The sequence below is a fragment of the Nilaparvata lugens genome, chromosome 1 (genome assembly GCF_014356525.2).
Source record: "Nilaparvata lugens isolate BPH chromosome 1, ASM1435652v1, whole genome shotgun sequence".
NCBI lineage: Eukaryota > Metazoa > Arthropoda > Insecta > Hemiptera > Delphacidae > Nilaparvata > Nilaparvata lugens.
Genome location: NC_052504.1, coordinates 73,071,771 through 73,088,949, shown reverse-complemented (window position 1 = coordinate 73,088,949; position 17,179 = coordinate 73,071,771). Strand labels below are relative to the sequence as shown.

At 35.0% G+C, this 17,179-nt stretch overlaps 1 protein-coding gene across 1 annotated transcript in view; it reads left to right on the top strand.

Moving 5' to 3' along the window:
• Window positions 1-17,179, top strand: part of LOC111054090 (synaptotagmin-15) — a 138,529-nt gene that overhangs the window by 118,727 nt on the left and 2,623 nt on the right. Inside the window, exons 8-9 of the mRNA XM_039442532.1 lie at window positions 6,662-6,769; window positions 10,947-11,154. Coding sequence (XP_039298466.1) covers window positions 6,662-6,769; window positions 10,947-11,154 — 316 coding nt within the window. The remainder of the gene's footprint in view (window positions 1-6,661; window positions 6,770-10,946; window positions 11,155-17,179) is intronic.

Below are 17,179 nucleotides of genomic sequence, written 5' to 3'. Positions count from 1 at the left end.
GCATTGAACAATAACATAGTCGGAATCATTTATTGAAAATACATTACTGTCCTGCACCATGCTTCCTATATATTTTGACAAATGAACAACAATAGAGCTCATTATAAAAATAATAATTGCAATACTCATGAGCTCTATTGCTGTTTATATTATATTGAAAACATGATTCAGGATAGTGATGTATTTCCAATAAAAGATTCTGTCTATGTTATTGTTCAATGCAGTACATTAACAAACTCATCCGCAACATAACTGGGTGAAGGCTCAGGAAAAAACATTATTTCTATGTATAGCAATCTTCTAATCCATAATCTTTCTATTTACTTGTTGGAGTATACTTTGTTTACTAAGTACTTTTCTGGTTTGATAAGAATACTATGCAGATATACTATAGTAGAGTCCATTTAATAATGACAGTGGAAAAAGACCAGGTGAAAAGCGCTGCCGATTCTCTGCCTTGCCACTGCCTTGTGAGGATAGCTGGTACCGGTATGCCTGATGTAATATTGAATGTTCATTCTCATATTTGAAGTAATTAATTAATAATAATAGTAATAATAATAATAATAAATAAAGGCTTTTATTGAGCGTAATTCATTACATTTTTGACAATAATCAAGTAAATGTTGAAGCATCTTTATTGTCAGCGTTTTGTCCTTGGCTGAGTGCCGTCAGGAAGTGTTGGCAAGCTATTTATATTTGTTTGTTTTTTTTTAATAGACTATTTATCTTCTTCTTCATGTGCCGTCTCCATGGCGGAGGTTGGCTATCATGATGGCAATTTTCACCCTGCTTACAGCTGACTTGAAAAGTTTATTTGAGGTGCACTTGAACCAATCCCCAAGATATCCTTCTTCGCCCCACTGACCTCATACCTGTTATTTTGCCTTGCATAATGAGGTGCAATATTCCATACTTGTATCCCCTCATTATGTGACCATGTTACCTTAGTTTGCGCTCCTTGATTTCACCAATTAGTTGCAGTTTCTTACTCATTCTCCTGAGAACCTCTTCATTTTGTAACATGATCGGTGTTTGAGATTCTCAGCATTCTGCGATAGGTCCACATTTCAAAGGCTTGTATTTTCTTTTCACCCCATCTATTCAGTGTCCATGCTTCCACACCATATAATAGTACAGGAAACACAAAACATTTAAGGAGACGCATTCGTAATTCAAGCTTGATGTCTCTTGATGTCAGTAAATTCTTGATCCTGATAAATGTTGAACGTGCTTTCTCTATTCTTATTCTGAGTTGTGAGCAGTTATCAGCATTGGAAGTTACCCGAGTCCCAAGGTACGTGTAGGAATCCACCCGCTCCAAACGGATTCCTTCAGCGAATAGATCCCCAATAGGAGGTTGGTCTTTGGTGATTATCATGTACTTTGTCTTTCTAGAATTCAGACTCAAACCACCTTCTTTGCTTGCAGTAATGACACTGTTCAGCATCCTCTGGAGATCTTCCATATTTTCTGCCAGCAGTACAGTGTCATCCGCATACCTTAGGTTGTTGATAGGTGTGCCATTAACTCTTATACCTCCAGTCTCATCTTCTAGGGCCTTGCTGATGATTCTTTCGGAATAAATGTTGAAAAGGAGTGGTGAAAGCACACAGCCCTAACGAACCCCTCGTTTGATTTCCAGCTCTTCACTCAACTCAGATTGCACCCGTACTGTGGCATTTTGGTTATAATACAGGTTCCTTATCAGGCGGGAGTCACGATCATCCAATTGCATTTCTTTGAGGATATCTAGTAGCTTGTTATGTTGCACCTTATCAAACGCCTTGTTATAATCAATAAAACAAGCAAATACTGGCTGATTTACATCCAGGCATCGCTGCAAAATTACGTTAAAAGCAAAAAGAGCCTCTCGTGTCCCCAAACCATTCCTGAAGCCGAGTTGTGTATCAGATAAGTTCTCTTCTAGCTTTTTGGAAATTCTCCGGTGTATTATTTTGAGGAATGTTTTCATTGTGTGACTGATGAGGCTTATCATGCGATAATCATGACACTTTCTAGCATTTGTCTTCTTTGGGAGAGATATAAAAATTGACTTCAGCCATTCAGTGGGAATCATACCAGTTTTGTAAATCCGATTATATAAATGTGTGAGTATTTTCACATAATCATCGTCAATGAGTTTGAGAATTTCTCCAGGGAGTTCGTCTGGACCTACAGTCCTTCCACTTTTGATGTTTTTTACGGCAACTTCAACTTCACTTTTTAATATATCTGGTCCAGAGTCTTCACTATTATCACAGCAGAGGGGCTCCCTTTTGTCATTAAAAAGTCCTGTATGTATACTTCCCATGACTTCAATTGATCTTTCACATCTAGAATTATCTTCCCATTATCATCAGTTGAATAGTATCTGCTTTCATTTTCGAAATTTCCATAGAAGGCACTGTCTTAGAGATTATTGTTATGTTTAATCAATGCATTAACTCCAGTTAATGGTTTCTGTTTCCAGTTTAGACTCTGAGAATTATCATGACAAGAAATGTTCTGTGTAACGTGCTCGGTAACGTCTTTATTTGTATGGTAACTCGTTCCGGGCACGAACAATCATACTCATCCGGTAAATAAGCTTTACCATCCTCATTACAGAGAATACTATTGTCAACAAGCAACTCTTATTAAGTAAATATTCCTGTATTATCTACTCGAAAACTGAAGAAGGGAAGAGAATGATGCACATGTAATGATGGAGGATGAAATCACAGGAACAGTAGGAAGAGCGTCACTCCTGAAATGTGCTCAACTTTTCTCATGCAAGATAAGAAGAAGTTTTTCCTATTTACACAGAACAAAAGAAAGCTTGCTGTTTGAGATAGTCGTATGAGATTTTGAAGAAGACAAACGCCAGCTTTGTTCCAGATGTCACAAGTCCCATGGCAAAATTCTGGCAAAATATAGCGCAGTTTACAATTTGTTCTCCAGTGAAACTAGATTCTGGAACAACTCAGCAGTTATCAGTTTATTCAAGACAACTTAGAATCTAAAGCGCTTTGTCATTTTTTCACTAAACTTATCTACTGACTACATCACATTATGAAACAAATTAATGTAAAACTGATTAGATATTTTAAGTCCCCGACAATTAAAAGAGAAAGATCCTTGCTAGAACGCAGAACTTATAAAAACAAATTCAATAAATGTGAATCCCAAAACTATGTTCACATAGTTTTGACTACCATTGACTATACCATGGGGAGCCTTGATATGCTTATAAATACAGTTACTAGTATAGCTTATCAGATAAGACAGCAATACAGATTCTGTGATGCTATCTTTACAGCATAACATGATACTGTATTGACATACTACGAAATTGAGGTAATAATATGAGAACCATTTCGGACATTTATTTATTCGATTTCGTACTGTCTTGATTCAGTCTCTTCTCTTGATTGATCTCTCTTCTATGTTGGTTTCATTAAAATAACAAGTCATCATTCTTTATATGTGCTTTTCATATGCCATATCCATTTCACTATTATATTCACAAACAAACTCGAAATTATAATAGGAATTTCTATCAAGTTCAGGATTTTATCTGCATAATCACTCCCAGTTGTAGAAAATAAGGGTGGTGAGAGATTTATTATCCAATCTCAACTTCACTGGACGAAGAATTATCCCATTTACATCGAGAATCATGATGCAATAGGAGCTTTTTATTAAAGGACTACAAATTACTATTCTACGTTGTTTGCTTACTCGCCAATCTCCCAGCGTTTGCGAAATACGTTCAACGTTTTCCGTAGCCGTTTCAGTCGGGCATACCAGAACCCGGATATGCAAATACGTCGAGTTAAAACAAACGTGAAATCTCATTATCTACTTTTGAAAAGATGAAAGACGATTATACCGGAGAGACAGCAGACATGCCTTGGAAGACAGGCTCTCTGAAGGAATTGGAATTTTTCGGAGGAATTTGATAAAGGGCTTTCTGCTTGTCAGAGGAAGAGAGAGAGAGAGAGAGAGAGTGTGTGTGTGAGAGAGTGATGAGTACTTTTCCCTGCTCTTCCCTTAATCTTACACACATTCTTGTGCTCGCAACACCCACAACAACACACTTCTACACTCACACACATGTGTGTAAAAACTCTTCATCTCGGCTTTCAATCCCTCAAACGAAGTCGCTTCTTCTTTTCTCTCATTATTCCCTCTTTTTTCTCCATTCTGCTCACAAGTAACGTTCAGGTTTTTCTCTTGCTACAGTGTACAGGTTTACAGGTATTGATTTCTGGATTCTGAATCATACCCATACGAGGTTGTAGGTTGCGACAATAACTCTGAGATGAATTCGAGCGGGAACAGAACCTTCACCCAGTTTTGTTGCCTCACATAAACGTTTGTTGTATGTACTGCATTGAACAATAACATAGTCGGAATCATTTATTGAAGATACATTACTATCCTGAACCATGCTTCCTATATATTTTGACAAATGAACAACAATATAGCTTATTATAAAAATAATAATTACAATACTCATGAGCTCTATTGTTGTTTATATTATATTGAAAACATGATTCAGGATAGTGATGTATTTTCAATGAAAGATTCTGACTATGTCATTGTTCCATGCCGTACATCCAACAAACTCCTTTGTGAGGCATTTATCCAACAAAACTGGGTGGGGGTTCAGGAAAAAACATTATTTCTATGTACAATAGCAATACTCCAAACCATAATCTATTCTATCCACTTGTTGGAGTGTACTTTTTTGTCAATTACTTTTCTGGTCTGATAAGAATATTATCCAGATATACTATAGTGGAGTTCACGTTATAATGACAGTGGAAAAAGATAGGAGAAAAGCGTTGTCGATTCTCTGCCTTGTCACTGTCTTCTATAGAGGATAGCTGGTACCGGTATGCCTGATGTAATATAAAATGTTCATTCTTATATTTGAAGTAATCAATTAATAATAATAATAATAATAATATAATAATAATAATAATAATAATAAATGAAGAAATGAAGGCTTTTATTGAGCGTAATTCATTACATTTTTGACAATAATTAAGTAAATGTTGAAACATCTTTATTGTCAGCGTTTTATCCTTGGTTGAGTGCCGTCAGGAAGTGTTGACAAGCTATTTATATTTGTTTTGTTTTTTTTAATAGACTATTCATACAAAAAATTAAAATGGGAAATACTTCTTTACAAAAGAAGAGAGGGTTATAGTACATCTTGTGTGGTTGGATTAAAAATTGAATTCTTGAATCATGAAATATCTGTACGCCCAATCATCTCTGCAGTATTGTCCTATCAGCATCCAGTTGTCACCATTTAGGTACGTCTTCAGCTCCTCTACAGCAAGCAAAGTCTTTCCGAAGTATCGCTCTCTGAACTCTGCAAGCACCGGGAACCTGGCTATGAAGTGGACTACATCCACTTCCTCCTTTGAAATAGTCAATTATATTCGATTCGTCAAGAAAAAATATTCTTCAATGATTAAATAATACACTTCCATAATTGAGAACAATTATTCTGTTAATTATTCATATCTACATTATTAAAAACGATCTGGCAACTTCTCGAAGCTTGTGAAGGAAAGCTTTATCTGATTTGTCGAATGATAGACAAGGGTAGAAACACCAATTTAAATCAAATACTGCCATTATATCGTGGACCTCAATATATCTCAACATCACACATGAAATGTTGTTTCATCAATACCTATTTCATATGATCTGCATTTTTCAATTGAATTTGCTTTGACAACTAACCCCATATCCTGGAAAGGTGTGAGGATAGAGGCCGCATTAGAGAGGGAGGAGGCTCACTGACACATTGTTTGAGTCGGACCACAACACTTGACTAGCCTGATTGGCGTGTAATAATACAAGACTGGTGTTTATGTAGGTTGGCTTAGCTCTGGCTTAGTTTGGCTTAGCTTAGCTGCACACAGTTCACTGCCCCGAAGCCAAACACTCCTGCAATCAATGGGGATTGGGGAAGTTGTGGTCGCCGCCAGCATCAAGATTCTCGCTTCATTGCTGTTAAAATCGTAATTATTTATGGCTACGTCGGTCGGATATTAATTTGGGTGGTTGGAGTTGCTTCCTACATCCATAGCTGATAACAGCAATGTGTTAATACGCGTATTCCTCACCAGTTATCTGTTTACTTGAGACGTAGGTATTATAACGATCAATGAATAAAATAAAAATTGTACCTATAATTACGTGGATTCCATGGAATCCAGTTGTTAAAAAAACATTATAATGTCATATATACATTATATATACATTGTATATCCATTATACAATCATTGGTTTCAGCTACATTGATTGATTTGTTTTATTCCCCAATACAATATCCGTTTTAAGCACAGACTACATGCCTATGTAACATTACTACATGAGAAAAAACACTGCAGAAGTATTGCAAATGGAGAAGTAAGAATTGGATGATCGAGTAGGTGTTCTACAATTGAAAACCTCATTTTATTATGTATTTTTTAAGAATCTGAAAGCATTGCTCTGTGTGTTTGTTGAACTTTTCAACTGGAATAATTGTTACAGGAACTAGTGAAACTACAAGAAATATTGTTGAATTTATTTTTTTAATGTACTATTTAAGAATCTAGGAACATTGTTCTCTGTATTTGTTGAACTTTCTAAACTGCAGTTATTGTTCCAGGAAACACAGGAATGTATATCTGAGCTGGGAGAGCTGTTGGTGTCCCTGCTCTATAATGAGAACCAGCATCGGCTGACAGTTTCAGTTATAGAAGCTCGAAACATCAAGGTGAGTGAATATCAAGTGGTCACAGATTTGAGAAGTTAGCAAATTCAAAAAAATATTATATTGTCAACAACATTCTCTCATAATCAATCGTAACAGATAACAGATTGATGATAAAAAATCAATTGACAGATTCAATCTGTTTTTGTTTCACATTGTGCATACAAGCTGTGGACTAGAATCTATCACTTGTTTGATTAATAGTCCAATGAATTACAATAACTATTGTATGCATGTAATTCTCACACATCATTCTCCACCAATTGTTGATCACAATATTCCTCCACTGTCTTAGTGCAATTTTAAGAATGTAGTAGCTATTGAATTTGGAGTACGCTTAAAGCTCTTGAACATCCGCAATAGATTCACATCCTACATTATACTAGGAAACACAGCTACCCAGAACAAGTAATTCAAGATTTATTTGTTGAGAACAGCCAGAATCGGAAACTCTTACCTAAGCAACGGAGAGACTCGCTTTCTCTCCACCAATGTCATTATTAATGCTTCAGTTGCGTTTAGCGTCTGTTTCTGGCACCTTCTCTTACCTGTATCTGATATTTCAATAATATCTATTATTTGTCCATAACATTTCATAAGCTTTTCGGTATAATACCAGTTTTCTATGGACACGGCAAGTATCCATCTACATTGCTTGTACGATTTGTATTTCATTCACTTTACACAAATCAATCACTGTTTTGTATTCAGCTACAATGTATCCACGTCACATCTTCGATTATTGTTCGATACTTATTTATTCATCTTCAAATATCATTTCCATGTAGCTCCACTTAGTTACTCTTTGTAATATTTCGGTCCAAACATCTAAATTCACTCCTGTGTGAAATTCCAACGACTTTTCATTCTAGTAGGTTCCAAATAGGTAGCATACTTTCAAGTAATTTATACAAAAAGTCAGATCCACGGTTACCAGGCCTGATATGAATTTGAGTGATTACTCGCTTCAATTATCTCTATCAAAAATCGAGAATTAATAAGCGCTGAAATTGATATTTCGAGTGGATAACTGGAAATAACGCAGGATGATAATTTACATAAATCATTACATGGGAAATGCGGTGAAGAAATTGGCGACTAATGCGTGCTAGCGCCAGCAATCAAAGCTGGCTAGTTTATTTGGCTAATTATTTGGTAGAGTAAGCAAGCAAGTGTTGGAGTTATTCAATGTTCAACTTCGATATTACTTTGATATGAGACAAAAAATCTAATTGAATCGATAGATAGAATAGTCATGAATAAGTAAGTGATGATCGATGAAAGATTGGGTATAAAATAAACATATCAAATTTCCTCATTCAAGCGCTGCAAGAAAAATATTTGCTTAGAGGAAGGAGGAGTGAAGATACAATGAGAGAGCGAAGATAATGAGATAAACTGAGACGACAAGAGAAGGATGAGTAGGAGAAGGAGGATTAGGAGGAGGAGCAGGAGAAGTAGGAGGATGATGAAAATGACGAGGATGGAGAATATGAGGAGATTACAAATATTTAGAAAAGTGGAGATATCATCTGAATGTAGAAGATAATGGAGATAAAGAATAAAAGAGATTGAAAATATTTAGAAAAGTGGAGATATCATCTAAATGTAGAAGAGAATGAAGATAAAGAGTAATCTAATCCAGATGGTGAGTGGAATGGTGTTCAGAGAGAAGATACATAGATGAAATGCATTAGAGACGTTCAGTAATTACTAAGGAAGTGAATCAATAATGATGAATTTTCAACAACCCTCACATCCTTCCTTTCTTACCCAATTTCTGAGACTTATGAACACCTCCCTAATAATACAGCTACAGCCAGCGTACAAAATCTTGTTAACATCCATGCGTCCCAACTCAGTTGATACATAACATGCAAAACAGATTTCGCTTTCACAGAATCAAACCACCAAGCCAGTGTCGCTGCCTCATATAATGTAACTTTCACGCGTTGCCTAACACACACTCTACTGTGTTCAAAACAGTAATCCGAAAATAAATGGATACAATCACACTTTTGTTGTGTGCGAGTGAGAGGGCTACAGTGAGACACTTCGGACTGTCAGTACTGTTGGAAAGAGGAAGCTTTGGTATTGTTTACAACAAATTCTGACAGTTCTAAGTGAATCTAACTATGGAGTAGGCGAGAGAGTGATTTGGTTAGCGAGTGGAGTGTGGCCTAGCCAAGTACCATATGAAGTAGTAGTAAACTATACATGCAAGTTTCACAAGTGAGTGAGGGGGTGGAAAATGATGGTGGGGAGGAAGAGGAGTTGTGGAGGGGGAAAATGGGAACATAAAAGGAGGGAGGGGAGGGTGAGGCCAGGTGACGCATTTCCAAAAGAGTAGACGACCGTCTGAACTGGCAGTTCGCTTCAGCCTGGCAGCCCTCTTGTCTTCAGGGATGAGGATGACAGATTGCTTGCTGCAAGGGAACGCTTTTCTCTAAATCCTATTCTTCTCTATTCCATTCTTTTCACATCAATTCCTTCGATCCCCTCTACTCTCGTCAACACTCTATACACTCCTTTCAACTATTTATCTCTCACATTTCACTCTCTTATTATTTGTATACTCCCACTTCTGTTCCTCATCACTTCTCCTCCATCATAATTTCCCACTTTTCTCATTTTTTCATCACAATTTTTCTACTTTCTTCCACTCTCAATTTTCCTGCCGTTCCTACTACATTTTTTCCATATTATTTCCTCTTTTCTTCTCTTATTGGAATTACTTCATCATAATAATATTCCCTCTTTTTACTGTAATCTTCTTCCGTTCACTTCGAATTTACTTTTTATTCCCGGTCCATCTCTACTCTTCCTTGTTCCCCAACGTTATCTACTCTTTTTCTTTTCTAATATATGTTTTCTTCCTCGTGTATTGTCCTTGTTCATTCTCCCTATATCTATTTTAGTCAATTTCTTATTCACCACTACCACCAGCCTTTCTCAATTTCCTCATTCCTATTTCTTCTCTCTCTCTCTCTCTCTTTTCAAGTCGTTCTTTCATTTTTTCCTCTTGATTTTCCTTTTCCTATTATTTTCATTCCACTTTTCTACCCACCTACCCATTAATAGTAATTTCTTCATTCTACTCAATCATTTCTCTCCACCATCGGATTCCTTCCTCCTTTTCTTCCATTTTCTACTCTACTAACTCTTTTTTCCTAATGCGCTCTTTCTTACTATTATACGAGTATCTATTCTCCCCTCTTTCCACCTTTTCATTTCAATTGTTTCTCTCCCTCCAAACGCTACCATAATGCATTTCCAATTAGACTTTTCTCTCTCTTTTTCATTCTTTCATGTTAATTTATTACCTTATTTTCCTGTTCCTCCCATATTCACTCACTCTTATACTGTCCTCTACTGTGTTTTTCTGATTATCTCTTCCCTTCTCCACCCTTGTTCTTGCTCACGTCTGCTTTTCACTTCTCAGTTTCTTTTTTTCCATCTCTCAACACCTTTGTTATGAATGTTTCAAGTCTCATTCTCTCTGCAATTGACTATCCCAAATCATTTCATAACATCATACACATCGAAATAATCATAGACTGTTTCGTTCTTCCTGGTGGATATCAGTATGTTGTTCCATGTGGAGTATGTGTCGTATATTGTATACATTATTGCAGTATGAATGTGTCCACTTTGTACTACCTTGACTACAGTCACTATTTTCTTGAAAATCACTATTATAACTTGGTTTGCTATGATGTGGGATGAAGATTAGTATGCTCACACCTGAATCACTCTCAACAATTTCATTTCTCATAAAAATCATATTCCTCTCTAATCACTCTGATCTATCTTTCTTCAAATGAAGGAGGGAAGGAGAAGAAAGTCATGAATAATATCGACGTTTAGAGGTTTCAAGGAGCCCGAAATGATAACTGGCCATTTTTATCTGGCCACCTTCCCTTCCCTTTCTCCCTCCTTCTATTTTTCGTCTCTACACTCCTTTCATTTACTTTTCAAGATTCTCGTTCTCCTGCTATTCTCGTTCTCCTTCTCGTTCTATTGCTATATTTTCTGTTCTTGGAGTATAAATTCTTTGGCGAAAGTAAACACAATTTCATGTTTGGACTATTCTCTTGAAAAAAATATAATGAAACTTTCTACTTATTAAGTTAACTGTGCTTCATGAAATCAAATAATAACATACTTTTATTCTGACCAGTTCCCAGATGAGCGTCAGGACAGTTTTGTGAGGGTGACGTTGAACCAGCACTACAGGACAATAAAAGTGAAGCGTACAACGACGGTGAGAGGATCCATGGAGCCCAAGTTCACTCAGGGATTTCACTTCAACCTCACTTCGGCCAACATCGATGTCACCAGTGTTAGTCTGCAACTCTTTCAACCGGGTCCTGGCTACAGCAAAGGAGGTAACGCAAATTAAATTATAACAACTTTTCTTTCCAATTTCTGCTTCTATAGAGAAAGTCGATTATTATTAAATTTATAAAATACTTTGTTATAACGACTTTTCTTCTCCAATTTCTGCTTCTACAGAGAAATGAGATTATTATTAGTCATAGGCTACTATGTAGCTTTCATATACATCCTCTATTTTATCCAGATATCCTCTAAAATATACATCCTCCAGGAAAAATCAAATTCACTATCAATTGAAAATATGATGGATACAAACTATTCTAGATTACTAAATTCATATTGGAAAACATTTTCAATGTGATATTAGTTTTTCAATGTTGTTTTCCATCACGAACTGCTTACTACTATCAGTAGTAAAATTAAGTAAATTGTCAAAATACCTTGGAATTTGGCTTGATCACGATAATTTTTATTGTGATTTGTTGACATTTATCATTGGAATCTGTCATTTCACTCACTTATTCTGCAATAATAGAGGAAATGGAAGGAAGGAGTATCAGCAGGATGAAGTAAATAAATATTTCTCAGACCAGTCGGATAGTATTCAAACTAATATAACTTTTTTTTATCATTAAATAGAACGACTAGCAGTCAAATTCCTTCAATAAATGAATATATTCACCTACTGTGACAACGAGATTCTTCGGCATTATCATGAACCATGAGAATGGCGGACATGCCGGAAGTTCTCGTTGGCATAGTAAGTGAATAAATTCATCTATTGAAGAAACTTGTCTGCTAGTCATTCTATTTAATAACAAAAAGTTATATCAGTTTGAATACTATCCGACTGGTCTGAGGAATATTTATGTACTTCATCCTGCTGATACTCCTTCCTTTCATTTCCTCTATTATTGCAGAATAAGTGAGTGAAATGACAGATTCCAATGATAAATGTCAACAGAAATCTATATTGTGATCAAGCCAAATTTTAATGTATTCTGACAATTTCTAGTATCTCATTGGACAGATCTCCATGTTCCACTTCTAAGTTTGAACAGTAGGATACAAATTGAGTTCTTCAAATACAATAGATTTTTCAAATTATCGAAATTAATCATTGTTCAATGTTATTGGTTAACGAACAATTAAATTTGTATGTCGAATTATTCTGAATATAGATAAATGTACTGCTACAAAATCAAGAATTAGACTACTGATGTGAGGAAGAGTCTGGGATACCCACCTCTATCACAATCATCTCTATATTAGAGTGTTGAATATTTATTCAGAAAATGTGTCACACTAATTCATATGCCAAGCTTGTGCCTTGCCAGGCTACAAAATGCATATTTCCTCGCCATATCGCATACACCTGTAGCTACTTCTGCATGATAAAACGAATTTTCGGAGTGTCATCTGGTGACTGCAATGTACTTTGGTGTACTTCGCATGCGATGTTGGTGGAGAGTGATGTAGTTTCGTAGAGAATAGAAAATGCTGTTGAAATAGTCGTGTAAAACGTAGAAATTCGGATCCAGTGTTCACTCTATGGAGATAGTCTAGATGCAACAAGAATTTTATTATGATGGAATAGAGGAGACTTTATGGTAGAATGGAGTATCTTTCCGCTCCTAGATGTATACCGTATTCCTTAAGGAGTTTGCAACTTGATGATTTCGTATTGATTTCAAGTTAGCTAGAAAAATGTGAATGAAATATCAAACATTTGGAATAACTCTATTTACAATTATTGAATATGGTGGTTTCTTGATCCATACTGAACAGCGATGTATAAACGCAAGGTTTTATGATTTTTACAACGACAATAAATTATAATTGACTGCAGTACAGACTTCAATATTAAACATTAAGGCCGTGAACTATTGAATGTCGATTCATTGTTGAAAATATAACTTAATGCTCTTTGAATGTGTTGGTGGGGTGAATAGACTATCCACAACGAACCGAACTATTTGAAATTTTCTGAAATATAGTAGTTCATTGAAGACTGATAACTATTGAGAAAGTGATCTCTTACATCTCATTTCGTAAGAGAATGGATTTGACAGTATACAATTCAAGTTATTCCACTTGAAACTCAAATTGATATTGAATATTGTTATGTCTTCATAGTGGACTCAGAGACTAACGACAGCAACCAATCATAGACATTCTTGCCAAACAAGAAAGTTCACAACAATCTTCCATGAATACGATACCAAGTGTCAAAAGTTGAGGATTTTGTTAGGTAGCATCCCTAATTTCCCAAAAACCGTGGGAGTGTAGCCACCAGCATTACACTCATTACACTGTTACACTTCGTCAATAAATGTAACAAAAGAGGGAAGAAAGTTATTAGAATCACCGTAACGTGATCAATATTTGATCTCTGACTACCAACCAATTCAATGATCTACCTCTGATGATGTTGATGTTTTTGAATGTTTGAGATAACCTTCGCATTACAATTTGCAAATAATTATTCCTACAATCACCTATCATAAATCGATCTCGAAGCTTATCATGAAGTTCATAGAAAGCCCATGAATAATTACCAACAACATTGTCCGAATCAGTCATTCAAAAAAAATCCTGGTGATATTTGTCACATTTTGAATTTATTGTGGTTTTTATTGTGGAGATATTTCTGATAAAATTTTTGTTTTTATCGAGAATCAAATTCAAGTTCTTATTAGTTCTAGCACAGAGAAGAGGATGAGAATGTTCTCCTACTTTGTGGTTATAGCAAATGGATGAAATATAAGAAAACCTAGCAAAAACTCACATACATTCTAAATTACATGGATTGCTGGTGTTAGTAGGTCAATGTCACTCTTAATTAACTTGGTGTGGGTCCCTGAAGAGGGCAGTCATGGCCCCGCAGCACTGCCGCATTGACGCCCTGGTCAAAGGCAGGCAGCCACGCCTCCTGTTCAACAGGCATTGCTGTTGACAGGGATTGACTTTGGACAAGTTGACAGCCAGATTACCGATGGGAATTCCACTATTTTCCATTTGCCCATTCCCTTCCCCTACCCCATACTACTTTCCTCATTCCCACATTTTATATGGTTGGTGTTTTGTGTACGTATAGGCTACTACACTACACATTTTGAAAGCCCTACAAATATCTGTAGCGTAAGACACTACAAAACATAGGAATGCTAAAGCGAAGAAATGCTGAACATTAAAATTGTATTATATTTAACGTCAAAACAGATTTTTCTCTATTTCACACTCTTACCACCTAATACTCTGCAATAAGTCGTTATAATTCGGGAATTTGTATCAGCCTAGTCGATTTTTCATATTTTTTCAGACATTCTCCGTTATATGTTTCCATGAGTACTTTTTCACATCAAACATGGAAATATGTGAAGAGCAGATTTGAGTTTTCCGTCCTACCTCGTCAATTTTTTTTCAATTTTTTTTTTCAAATTCAAATTTATTCACACTCATAAATACTGTAACGTTATTTTTGTGAATAACGGTTTGCCTGGCTTGGCTGCAGTCGGTAAAGCATGAGTAAAAGATTATATGACTCTGGTTGTGGTTCTTAGAATACAACTTAGACAAAATTCTTATAGGCTCGCTCAGGAGCTCCCGCAATTCACTGCTCTTGTACAATTTATATAAATCTCTGGAACGTATTATTTCCAAAGATTTGATTATCAATGCTAAGTATCGCTGACTAAACCAACTTATTCGGTGAAGAATAAAGTCGGATGGTAATTTCATAATATTTCAATACTGATAACTCGATAAATAAATATGAGATTGGTCATGCATGGAAGTGGAGAAATAAATAAAGGATACACCATAAAAAATTTGATACATATATTGTACAAGAAAATATCAACGACCAAATAAATGTAGAAATATATAGAGAAACAAGCAAAAATGATAAAAATAAGAACAAATATATCAAAAATAAAATATCACAGATTAGCTCACTAGTTCTTTAGCACGAAACGTTACCGTGTGCTTTTAATTCATTAATCATATGCATTTATTCTATGCAGCTCAGATATCGACTTGCTGCTGCTTGTCGATTTAAAAATCTCACTATCTCACTACTCCTTTCCAAAAATCATAAAAATAATCAATTGATAAATCATAAAATCTCCAATATAATAATATGTATAGATCTCAGTATATTTCTCAATATATATCTCTCAGGGCTTAAGGATCGGCCTCTGGTGGAAATAGATAAATTAATTCATCCAGTGAACAAGAGCTACATTTATATCTTTACAATTGGCTAACAAAATTAATGATTGAGTGAGCATTTATTCATTATAATATTAAATTTAAATATTTATTTAATCTGTGTATCCTTAGACATATGCATTTGATACAATTCATTTAACTAGTAATGTATGTTTCTTGTACCTTTTAAGACTTGCGCAAGTTTTATAATAATTATTCTCAATATTTATAACCTTTCGACGAGCTAGCTTTTTATATTTTTGTTTCACTCGAAGCACTGAGGGCGCCCTAAATTTATATATTTCAATAATTTATCACTCACGTGCTGAATTTTCACAAGACGATGGTGGCGATCCGAATTTCCTGGTCGTCCTGGGTTTTTTGGTGGCCGAAGTCGTCCTCTTCAAGGGAATAAATAAATATCTAATGACTTACGCTTTAATACAGCATCACTAAGTCTTATAAAAAAATTAATCAATGAATTTATATGTTAAGTCTTTCAAAAGTACAATTTAACAAAGGGACTTGTGCTCTATAAAATTTAGTGTCGTTCCATGGTGGCGTCTGGCAGGCACCATAAGTCCTACCCTTATTTTCTACAATCCTATTTCCGACTTGCAAATTTGCATATATTTAAATATTTCACTACTACGCCATTAAAAAGATCAAATAGTCCATGCCAATCTACTAAATTATTACCTATATCTTAGGTATTATATTTTATAATTACTCGGACCATATCCGATACATAAACTAAGTAGTGATAATTTATAAATTCTTATCATTTATAAAAATATTTATATATACATTTGAATCGGCTCTCTAATGCCGCCCATCGATTACTGTGATTTGATTTGTTCATGCAAATTCACTAATGTATCCATGTGCCTATGACTATCCTACTTCCTTAATATTCTAATTTTTTTGTGTGTATTTGTTCATGTTCATAACAGATAATAAATATTTTTAAATGTTATAAGTTGTTTTCCCTCTATAACTAGTAGCCATGTGCTTTCCAAAATCCTCTAGTTGAATACTATTTGTTTACAACAAATTTTTGCCAAGGTGTCTGGCTAGATTTCACATTATACGACTTGATCGATTATTAGGTTGCCGATCAGTAGGTATTAAAGCCTAACCTCAAAATTTCCAATACTCTATAATATATAATATAATAAATAGCAAATAAAATTCTTTTCTATTCGGCTGTTCTAATTTTAGCCATGGTACCCGTTATTATCTAATCTTTTACTTGTTGTTATCGCACTTGGCGATAATAGAATAGCTGTTTGCTCCAGACCTATAAAATTCTTTCAATTAGCGATTTTGCTTGCTTATCGAATTGTAATACGTTACAATACATATACAGAAACCAAATAGATAGATAGAGTCTAGCTTGACAAATACAATAATCCATCTGAAATTTAATAATAGATTGTAAGTAATAATACATAATATAATAATATAGCAAGTATTTCTGGTACCACCCTTCTAGTTGAATAATTCAAGAGTAACCACATTACCGCATACCTTTCCAATAACTACATGGAATTTTCGACTGCTTCAGGAAATATTCTTATGATGAATATCAAGAATACTGCTTTAAACTAGACTCAAATATATTCATCCACTGACATGAGTTGATTGCATTATATTATGTATTATCACAATAGCTAACTGCAAATTAGTTATTATTTTGAAGCATCTAAATTTGAAAATCTACGTTGTGAAAATACTTGAGTACTAAAAATTTTGTGAATTGAAGAACTACAAGACTTACCCTACTTCGGACTATGTGTTATCTAAATTTGGGAGGGGAATAGCACAAGTTTACCTTATTTTTCCGCTCCCTATCATTTTGAT